At 31.6% G+C, this 10,626-nt stretch overlaps 3 protein-coding genes across 6 annotated transcripts; 2 read left to right on the top strand and 1 right to left on the bottom strand.

Annotated features, from left to right (window-relative positions):
* The first annotated feature begins 2,369 nt into the window (after positions 1-2,369).
* LOC147908780 (transmembrane protein 60) lies at positions 2,370-4,324 on the top strand. Its single transcript, XM_087408555.1, has 3 exons — positions 2,370-2,652; positions 3,008-3,220; positions 4,110-4,324. The coding sequence occupies exons 1-2, from the start codon at positions 2,443-2,445 to the stop codon at positions 3,182-3,184; spliced, it is 387 nt and encodes a 128-aa protein (XP_087264681.1). The 5' UTR covers positions 2,370-2,442; the 3' UTR covers positions 3,185-3,220; positions 4,110-4,324.
* Positions 4,116-5,187, top strand: LOC105143677 (uncharacterized). Its single transcript, XM_011052130.2, has 4 exons — positions 4,116-4,358; positions 4,451-4,585; positions 4,703-4,808; positions 4,898-5,187. Exons 1-4 carry the CDS (start codon positions 4,116-4,118, stop codon positions 5,056-5,058), a joined length of 645 nt encoding a protein of 214 aa, XP_011050432.1. The 3' UTR covers positions 5,059-5,187.
* Positions 4,119-9,483, bottom strand: APC4 (anaphase-promoting complex subunit 4). Of its 4 annotated transcripts, none has more exons than XM_087408550.1 (9): positions 9,362-9,483; positions 8,492-9,049; positions 7,480-7,859; positions 7,206-7,403; positions 6,760-7,041; positions 6,464-6,687; positions 5,826-6,385; positions 5,268-5,727; positions 4,119-4,302 (listed from the first exon to the last, which is right to left on the bottom strand). In XM_087408550.1, exons 2-8 carry the CDS (start codon positions 8,595-8,597, stop codon positions 5,285-5,287), a joined length of 2,193 nt encoding a protein of 730 aa, XP_087264676.1. In that variant the 5' UTR covers positions 8,598-9,049; positions 9,362-9,483; the 3' UTR covers positions 4,119-4,302; positions 5,268-5,284. The 4 variants fall into 4 exon arrangements, with proteins under 4 accessions (XP_087264676.1, XP_087264677.1, XP_011050433.2 ...); XM_087408551.1 differs by having other exon boundaries at positions 9,347-9,459; XM_011052131.2 differs by having other exon boundaries at positions 8,492-9,043; positions 9,362-9,459.
* Between the last annotated feature and the right edge of the window lie 1,143 nt (positions 9,484-10,626).

Genomic DNA, 10,626 nt, shown 5'->3' with positions numbered 1-10,626 from the left:
ATCACACTCTCTCCATATACAGAAACAAGCTGTTTGTGAATATCAACCGATTTAAAATCTTGAGCAAAAAGAAACTGAATGATGCCGCGCAAAACAACTCAAGAAGGAATCGGAATGGAGGTGGCGGGACGCGAAGTGGAGGACTCCATTTTGATAACCTCTCCTGACCGTGTTTCACGAGCTACTGACGCCGAACACCGCTCATTCTATTCGGTAGCTTCCCCTCTTCAATGCTGTGTTGCCAGCTCGCTCATACATCGAACTTACTAAACATATAATACAAACGGAACTTATTTTCTGGATGCCCCTCGTAAATTAGAATCTTGCCACCGTATTGAATACGTAGCGATTACGGTAGCAAGATTCTAATTTAGTTAGCAATCCAGCAGGAAAACCAGCACATCGTGTGCCGCTTATAGCGTTTTCTCTTGGCTGCACTATCGCCCATCAGTGCAACACTCAGTGTTCCCTTGGCTGGTAGTAGGCGAACTCACTCAATGTAACGTGTTTCCGTGGCTACATAGTGTAGTGTAAATTTTATGTACGAGGAAGTAGGATTTTGCTACACGAGACGGTGTAGAGCCAATATGACATTAATAATTTGAAAATGGAAGTCAACCGGTAGCAAAATTAAACACGATAGCATGAAGTAGTGTACACCATGTATGTACACTTGTGTAGTGCAGCACTGATACAGCACTTACATGCAACTGGTATAGTGCGAGGTTCCAAGAGAAAACGCTATTAAATTCTAATACTAATTTAAGCTAGTCACATACACTTTTCGTAACAGTGACCATAAACACAACATAGGTTTTTGATCAATTGCATTGCTCAATTCGGTCGTCCGTAAAGGCCATTCTACTGTAAACAGTTGACGACAACAGAGAAGGATATCAGAGCGCTCCTCGTCTCGATCCCAGGTTGTTCTCTTCTCTGAGTTAATGGACTTTCGCTCTGCCACTGAGCTACACAGCTCTGACGCTGTTGGTATCTCTGTTGGGTGTATATCTAGTGAATTTCTTACACTACATTGGTCGTATCGTAGACGTCACAAGTCACAAACTTGTTGCTTCAGCCAATTCAATGCTTTAATTTTTAAGTCGCATGATGCTTACGACGCTTTCAACGCTACGATACGACCAATGTAGAATGGCCTTAAGGGTATATCCAAACATGAACGATCCTAGTGTAGCGTTGGTAGCGTTTAACCAGAGAGATATATTCGTCGAGATTAAGTTAATATAGGAGATTCTGTTTTTAATCACCAATCAAACTTTTCTCTGTAATTTAAATTTTTAGGGTTTTGTAAAATATGTGTAACATAAATTTGTTACTTTAAAAATATTTTACAAAATCTTAAAAGTGTGTGTGACTTAACAATCAAGCAATACGATTGGTCGAAAACTTTACTGTTAGGGGCTCTGCACAATAAAAGGAACAGGGATCAAAGAACAGAAAATAAGAATTTTAACCTATCAGAAATCATGTATTATGGAATACACAATTTCTGATAGATTAAAATTCTTATTCTCTGTTTTCTGTTCCTTTTATTGTGCGAAGCCCCTTAGTCCGGATCTACAATAGTGTTTTAAGCCTTAGGCCGGGTTCACACATTGATGGAAAAACGGAAAGTGAAAAAGCAGAAGCCAAAAAGCCAATCAGATCTCGTGGAAAGACTGAAGCAGACAAGCGAAATGTACCGTCTACTATTACTACTGCGAATTCCGATTGGCTTCCGCTTTTCCATCAAAGTGTGAATCCAGCCTTAAGCCATAAGAAACCAACTACAGTCAAATGCGAAGAGAATAATTTATTGTGATTTGTCCATTCCTTATGGCTTAAAGCTTAAAAATCTATTGTAGATCCGAAGTTACTGTTATGGAAAGTGCGTGTGACTAGCTTAACAATCGAGCAACGCGATTGGTCAAAAACCTTACTATTAGGGACTCCGCACAATAAAAGGAACAGGAAACAAACAACAGAGAATAAGAATTTCAATTTGTAAAATTGAATCTATCAGAAACTGTGTATTCCATAATACATTAATTTCTAAATTGAAATTCTTATTCTCTGTTCCTTTTATTATGTTTCCTTACTATTACGGGAAATGTGTGTAACTACTGACTAGCTTTATACCATATTATTTTTTAGGACTACGTTCCAAAACTTTCTCTCCGAGGAAGATTTTACTCTATGTGCCATAGTATACGTTATGTGTATTATATATTTCGAGTAAAATTTTTCTTGGAGAGAAAGTTTGGAATGTAGCCTAAAATATCATAATTGGTAATACTTGTCGTCTATCGATAATACCTTGTCGATAAAACAGGATACCTACAGAATGTAGCGGCTGTAGATTTGTCGCTAAAGGTTAGAATTGTCAAAAGTTATCAATACAAATTTATGAGAAATTGTGTATATATTTAATTTAAATAATTCATGGCGGTTTTACATCGCGCTTTGTTCACTTGGTTCAATTTGCTCATATTCTTGATCTTACTTGTTTTGAGGCTTGATCAGAGAATACAATGGAATTGGTTCATAATTTTCATTCCAATGTGGCTTTACGACAACATTCTCCTTATTTATATTGTATTCAATATGATTTCGTACTGCAAGAATGTACGTAACTTTAGTTTGAAGCGAGAAGTAAGTGTTTTATAATTTGATAAAACAATAAAATAAAATTTTCTTTTATCCTCTTGCGATTAAAAATATTTTATTTCAATTTGATTTTTTTCGCGTACAATTATAAAAAGTAATATTTTGTGTAAGAAAAGAAACGTAATAATTAAGAAATATTTCTAACGATATAAATCTCCAGTTAATTAAGTAAAACCAAATTTTAATGTATTAGGTGTTGGAATTAATTCGTAGCGTTTTTTAATGAAATAATGTTATTTATTTCACATGAGCATTAAAAAATACATTAATGAAAGTACTTCCCATCACTTGTAAAACGCTACGAATTAATTCCAACACCTAATACATAAAATTGTTTCAGACACGATACATGATAGCTGTGATCTTGAAATTGTGTGCACAGATTTTGATTTGTTTGAAATTAGAGGCTCCTCACTGGTCTCTACCAGCGAAAGCAGTATTAGCACCATTCTGGCTACTTCTTCCAATATTAGCCATAGATGTTATTTATCATTTAATGCTACAAACTACATATTGATGATGGATGAATTTGTTTATTTAAAGTTATTTAAGGGTGTGTATATATTATATTAATAAAAAAATTATTTAAGTGTTATTTGCTGTACATAATTAATTATTTGATAAACATTTTTATAAATTATTCAATTTATATTCCATTTATATTCCATGTTGTATTAAATAATAAAGTATGTTCGTTTTGTAAGCGTTAATTTAAATATGATAAAATATAGAAATATTTTTTATATCTGTTTATCTGTTTTATTCATTCATTCATTTATTCAAACATAAGGCAAAGTTTTCTTTGGTAAGATTAAATTGATTTATAGCACAGGATTTGAGAACATACAGCAATTGTAAAGTATAGATCTAGTCTACTATAAATACTTAGTATTGCACAAGGCCGAATAGGACAGAGTTAAAAATAAGTAACTCCATGACAGTGCTTGTAGCAATCTTCTCATCAGTAAATGAAAGTGTTTCCAATTTATAATTAATAATTTATATAAATGCTATTATCGCTGAATTTAATTACATAGAAAAAATAAAAGCAAGTTAACAACTGTTTGCAAGAGAGAGAGAGGAAGAGAGAATTGTTTTTATGATTACACAACATTCACTTAGAAAAGTCTTATGATGTATAATTATTGTGACAATCATCTGTGAACAACAAACTGGTTTTGCAATTGTGAAAAAAAGGTGATAAATGTAATTAGAATGTAATCATGAAAGAAGACAGACTAATAATATCTAACAGTTTGCTAATATTGATTGTGGCAGAATATAGTAATTGAATGTATTTCTATATAACTTTTACATTTTCTTGGATATATTTTTATTTTTTTTACACATACACATACAATTTTATATATAAAAAATTGTTTTTCTCTCTTTCTCTCTAATTGAAATAATCTATAAAAAGTATATTTAATATTGATTTTTAGGTGACAATGTGGCTTTTTATATTTTTTTATTTAACATTTATATTACAAAAATCCGAAACTGCAAATGACGTAGTAACAGTGAAAGAAGTGCTAGCTGGACACTTGGCTGAACTCCCATGCTTAAGTATTGATGAACATCATCGTTTCATGTTCTGGCAATTTGGAACTAACAATGTTATTGGTCCAGGGAATCCTTTAAATGAAAAGAAATATAATTATGAAGTACTGACTGGCATGCTTCAAATTAGAGTATGTTTTTAAAATGTATATTCTTCAAATTTTTCTCTTTTAAATAACAGTCAGTATTTAATAAGATTTTGTATTATCAAAATTATAATTAGGGTGTATCAACAGCAGAATCTGGATTTTATAAATGTTTTTCAAAAGGTTTATTTGACGATTCTCAATTAAAAGTTCATTCTATTGAATTAATAGTTACAAACGATTGGGAGCAACTATGGGAAAATGATTTTGAGGTATTTTAATATATATAATACACACACACACACACACACACACAATGTATACATATATGTATATATACATAAGAATAATCACAAGCCTGCATTTTATTAAAATGTATATTTGAATAGACAAATCTGTTACGGGCAATGACTGCTGTTATGGTATTAGTGGTTGCTGTAGCTGTCCTTCTTCTAGTTATTACTGTTAAGAAAAGAAGAAGTCAAAGATTCTTTGGTAATTTTTTATAAAAATTAATGAATAGAAAGAAAATGTATTTTTATACTGAAAATATGATTATCTTTTATATATGATTATTTGTACAGATCTCGAGGAGTCAAGAGAAAATTCTCCAGCACGCTATACGTCAGATAATGCACCTAGTGTTTCATCACGTGTCGAAAACGTTGGAATAGATAACGCTGTTCTTGACATTGATTTTCCTAAAGTATTTAAACAAATGCAGAAGGAGCAAGCAATGCCATAAGTTTTAATCATATTATATCATGAAATTACATTATTTTAGTATTTTATTCTTAAGTGTATATTTTGCAATACATGTATTTTAGAAATGTATACCTTGTAATTTATTTAAAATAAATAAATTTAAAACCGATTTTGAGAAATAAATCAAAATTTTCAATTACACAAAATGTTGTCATTTACAATCAATCTTTTTATATAAGTTATTCATACCTTAAATATATTTTACTTCAGTTTTCTTTCTTGTAGAACTCTTGTACGTCAGTTTTTGTTTCTGCAGAAAAATGTGCATTAGGTGTGGTATCCATCATACTTTCCACAAAACGTCCTTCTTCCTCCTCTTCATCTTCCTCATCTTCAGGTTCCGCTTCAGTTTCGAGTAAACGAATTTTTCTATTATTTTCATTCAAAATAGCAGCTACTTTTCGAGAACCACTGACTGCTAGTCGTCTCGCAGATATTCCTTGAAACGGTTTCGGCCACGTTGTACTGATGATGTCAGTTATTGATATTATTGCATCATTATCTTGATATTCAAGCATACTATGTAATGGCATTTGTATGAGAAACGATGCATGAGTTTGTTTATTCAATATAAGTAAACTAAGATAATCTTGTGAGTAAAATTGCAGATCTACTATCACAGTATCAATGTTTTCTTTTGAACATTCTCCTAGATATGCAGAAAAGTTAATTATTCTTATAACGTGATAGAGAAACAAATTAATTATATTATAATTGTATGTATTATAATATTATTAAGCTACTAACCTTGTTTCTGACTCACATCTAACGTGACCATCTTTGAACTAAGAGATATAGGGTCTATAGACAAATATTTTATGTTAAAAAGTCTTAACAATTTGCTATCAGTCTCGCTCATAGCTAACAAAAAATTTCCATCGTTTGTAACAGTTTGTGAAGACATGAGAGATGTAAATGATGGCAAAGAGATGGAGATCATCACAAAGTGATCAACTAAGCTCTGATAGGCTTCAGCAAAAACATTTTCTACAGCGGCAACTAATTTTACATGAGACTGTAGTAAAGATAAATTAAAATTTTGCTTTACTATATGTGCATAATTGCGCAAGCAATCATTTGCATCGAGCATAATAGCCCATTCGCTTCCTTCCGAAGTCAGGGGAGTCTGCAGATTTTCATGACGCAAATATTGACCCAATTTTTCTAAATTTACTTTACCATTTGCTTTTGGTTTATCAAAGTCACTCAAAAATTCTGCTATAAATGTTAATTCCTGCTGGCTTACACGACTTACTTCCGATGGTGCTCTTTCATCCGTTAGTTGAAGAATGGCTACGTACAACCATCTATAAATGTAACAAGAAATTAAAAATGAATTATTAAATATAAATAAGTTAATTAATCATTCAATTTTTTACTTGTACCGGAAAAATGCTTTATAATTGCGCATACTCTGGTCTATAACTTGTTCGATTTCATACGATTTTGCCAAGAAAGCTTCAAATTCATTAATGGCATTAGTTATAAGTATTTCATCACGTAGTCCTAATGCTTCATATGTGTCGCCTACTCTCACCATACCTCTCAATTCAGCTAATTGATAAACCAAGGCCATACCAACGCTAGTTAAATTTTTCGAGACTAGTTTCTGAAAATAATCTACATTCTAAACTTGTATAATATACACAATTAAATAAAAAAAGTAAATTTTTCAACATACTTGTATATTACTGTAACACATTTCAATACTATGTCCAAATTTTTTTAATCCTTTCTCTGTGAGATCTCTAAGTAGAAAAGTTTCTAAATTTTTCGTAGGTATTCCGATCATTAATAGTTCTAAAAAATCTGCAGACATACTACCAGGTGGATTTGCTTCTGCATATCGTGCGAGTTTTTCATCCATTTCCAAGAGTATTGTCTCCCAAGCTTCGCAAGTAGCCATTAAGGTTCGTGAGAGATAATCTTTCAAACATTCTATATTGGCTTGAGTTTGCGCAACCTAAGAATAAAAGATATAAATTAACTTAATGTTCTTTTTAACAAATTTTAAATTCTTATGCATAATATTAAGAAAATTTTGTTTTAAATCTTTACTATGAATATGTTACTCGCAACATATGTGTGTGTGCGCACGCGTGCGTACGTGCGTTACTCTCAAGATACCTTAAGAAACTCTATTTTCTCAAATAATGGACAAGATACTCTAGTTGTCTTAATACAATTATTATCCTTCCATGTGATCCATATCGGGTTATTAGATCCACCTGTGATTTGCAAGATTGGTCCATGGCCTATAGTTATAGTGCCACAATAAAACATGCCAAAAATATACATTAATGCTGTGCCATTTTTTTGACCAATCTATAAAAAATATATATAACTATTAATCATAAAATTACAAATGCTGTCTATTAGGATTGTGCTTTATGATATTTACAAAGAGCATATCCAGGATGTGAGACAGAAATTCTTTCCGCTCAGGTTCTGCGCTATAACTTCTGATTAAACTAGGCAGAGGTGGCAGATATTCGCCTGTAGGTTTATTAGTTTTATCACTTGTTAATGAACCTTCATGTTCAGAATTAGACAGTGGCAACCATTTAACACAAACAGTCAATTCGTTTGTAGACAATTTAATTTTATGAATAATATTTTTAGTCTCAACGTCAACAAGACATAATAGCTTAGAAATCTCATAGCACACCGCAAGCAGTTTTCCATCTGGTCTCCATGCCAAATGAGCTGTGATATCAGATTCGTCTTGAGGACTCAACAACCATACTCTTTGCCATGTGAGTCTATGAAGGACAACTTCACCTATAAAATTTTACGTTGTGGATAACAAAGTTTTTTTTTAATTATCTTATTAATATTCGTTAAATATCTAACAAAGGGAACATCAAGAATTTTTTAATATCATATTTTCTCATGGTAAAAATAAGAAAATGCAGTAATAAAAAAGTCAGGGATTTTGATGCTCTTTTTATACTGTTCTTGAACAAAAAAAAACACTGTGTGTTGATAATAATAAATATTTCATAAATGAGTTTAATTATCTATAATATTAATTTTGTAATTTCATTAAATTTCATTACAATAAAAAAATAATTAAAATTAATAACATTGAATTAAAATGAAATTTATTTAAAAATATTGATATTTTTTTATACAATACGTTTTTCAAATTATTACAATAATTATTTAAAAAATTGATTTTTTCAAAACTATGGACTGATGGCTGAAACGGCCGGACATATATCGATTTTTTTTCGCTCAAGAACAGCCTTAAAAAGCGCATCAAAATTCCCGACACTTGTCACCTGGTGTTCCCTTTGTTAAAATTTAATCAAGTAATTTTTTTGTTTTTTTTTTATGAACAATTATTAAAAGAAGGAAAACAAATATTAATGTTAAGCAATACCTTTACAATATTAGTTTTTAAATCTAACCTTTGACATTGCTAATTGCTAAAAGATCCATCTTTGGTGACCACAGCATCATCGTCACCTCTGCGGGGAGCTGACGCTCCTCCAACTGTCTCATAGTACCAGCCATATCTCAGACTGTTTTTTTTAAATGCAACAGATGATAAAAATCCTCACCAAACGAATGTCTGATCAAAGGAGGTCAATTACACGCGTACGAAATTTGTCTTTTCTTTTTTTTCTTCTGATATAGTGCTCGCTGATGAAATGATGGCGAATCCGACCAGACGAAATTTATATTTATTGCAACTTGCTCACGTTCACCGACGTTCGCATAACTTAGAGAAAAATCTCGTTTGTGTACGAACATTATATCACATTGTGTTCAAGCAGTTCAAATTAAAGTAGCGTGACCATATCCGAATACCGTCCAAAAGTTTAGATTCCGTCGCGCCACTTGATGGCGATACTTCATAACCTCACTACTTTCTCTAACCTCTCTCCCGTCAGAGAGAAAATTTTTGATTGTATTGTAAACAATTGATGACAACAGAGAAAAATATCAGGGGATCGATTCTGTATCTTCAAACAAGGTGAAAATTACAAGTGAGCAAATTTACTAGGTGTTGACCAATGAAATAATCAGTATTCTAGTAAATTAGCTCATTTTTATAATTTTCATCTCAGGCTCGATTATATATTGGGTCATCTAAAAAGTATCCGCGGTTTTTTGTCATTAGATCACCATCTAGTGACAAAAAACCGCGAATACTTTTTAGATGACCCAATATTTTGAAATGAGATGAAAATTACAAAAATGAGCAATTATTACTAAGTATTGACTAATTAAATTATGAATATTTTAATGAATTTGTTCACTTTTGTAATTTTCACCTCATTTCAAGATACACAATCGACTCCTATTTGAAAATACAGAATCGATCCCCAGGGCGCTCCTCGTCTCGATCCCAAGTCTGTTCTCTCCTCCGAGTTGGTAGACTTTCGTTCTGCCACCGAGTTACATTGTCTTGACGCTGTTGGTATCTCTGTTGTGTCTATATCTAGTAAATTTCTTAGGCCGGGTTCACACTTCGACGAAAAAGCCAAACGGAACTCGTAGTAGTAGTAGTACATTTTACTTACTTCTGTCTTTCCACGAGTTCTGATTGGCTTCCACTTTACCACTTTCCATTTTTCCGTTAAGGTGTAAACCCAGCCTTACAGTATTGTCTAGAATCTCTCTAGTGAGAGTCAAGGCATGAGGGGCATCAATCTCCTGATTGGTCAAATTTCGAGTCTTTTTAAACGCCATTTGCGGAACTTTTGATGGATAGTAAATCTGTGAATTGTGAGCAATTTTTTTGTTTCATGGTATAGAATAGGCTTGGTATAGAACAGCTTGCAATTAATATAGAACTAGAGAGCCTATAATCAGAGTGGCACCATACGAAAGAGACGTCATATTTTAGCGAAATTCTGCGAGAGAGAAAGAAATATACGGTCTCAGTCTATCCAACAGACTGTCAGTTTTAGGGTTAGATGCAACAGCATTGAACGACATAGATATGTAAAGGTACATTGATAAAAATAAAATTATCGAAATTATTTTAGAAATATTTTTATTAGGTTGGATGTACAGTACCGTTTTGTAACAATTAAAAAAAGAATATGTTATGAAAATAATTCCGAAAGACACAGAACGCCGAATGAATTGGTTAAAGAGTATAAATGGCAAATATAAAAATTGGACACCGTCAAAAAATTCATCTATATATGAGGTAATTTATTCTTTATAAATAATATATTTAAAATATTAAAATAAAAATTAACATAAAATATACACAGAATAATTATAATATCTAAATCACGGTAGTGTCTTGGCACTAAGTATATGTATAGTTATCACATTAGTTACGAATTTAATTCTTTCTCTTTTTGTCATAATCTTTTCAATTATCATTGCATTGTGAGTCTAAATCAAATAATATGATAATTACGATATTTAATATATAATATTTTATGAAATGGTATATATATATATATATATATATATATAAAATATTTTTCTGAATTTTTGATATCTTTTATATTATTACAAATGTATTTTGCTCCTAAAATGTAGGAACAGAAAATGAATAATAAACTAGCGCATTTAATAG

Source organism: Acromyrmex echinatior, chromosome 8 (assembly GCF_024713525.1).
Source record: "Acromyrmex echinatior isolate Ae372 chromosome 8, ASM2471352v2, whole genome shotgun sequence".
Lineage (NCBI taxonomy): Eukaryota > Metazoa > Arthropoda > Insecta > Hymenoptera > Formicidae > Acromyrmex > Acromyrmex echinatior.
Note: the sequence above shows the minus strand (reverse complement) of the source record. Positions and strands in the feature narration are given on the sequence as shown.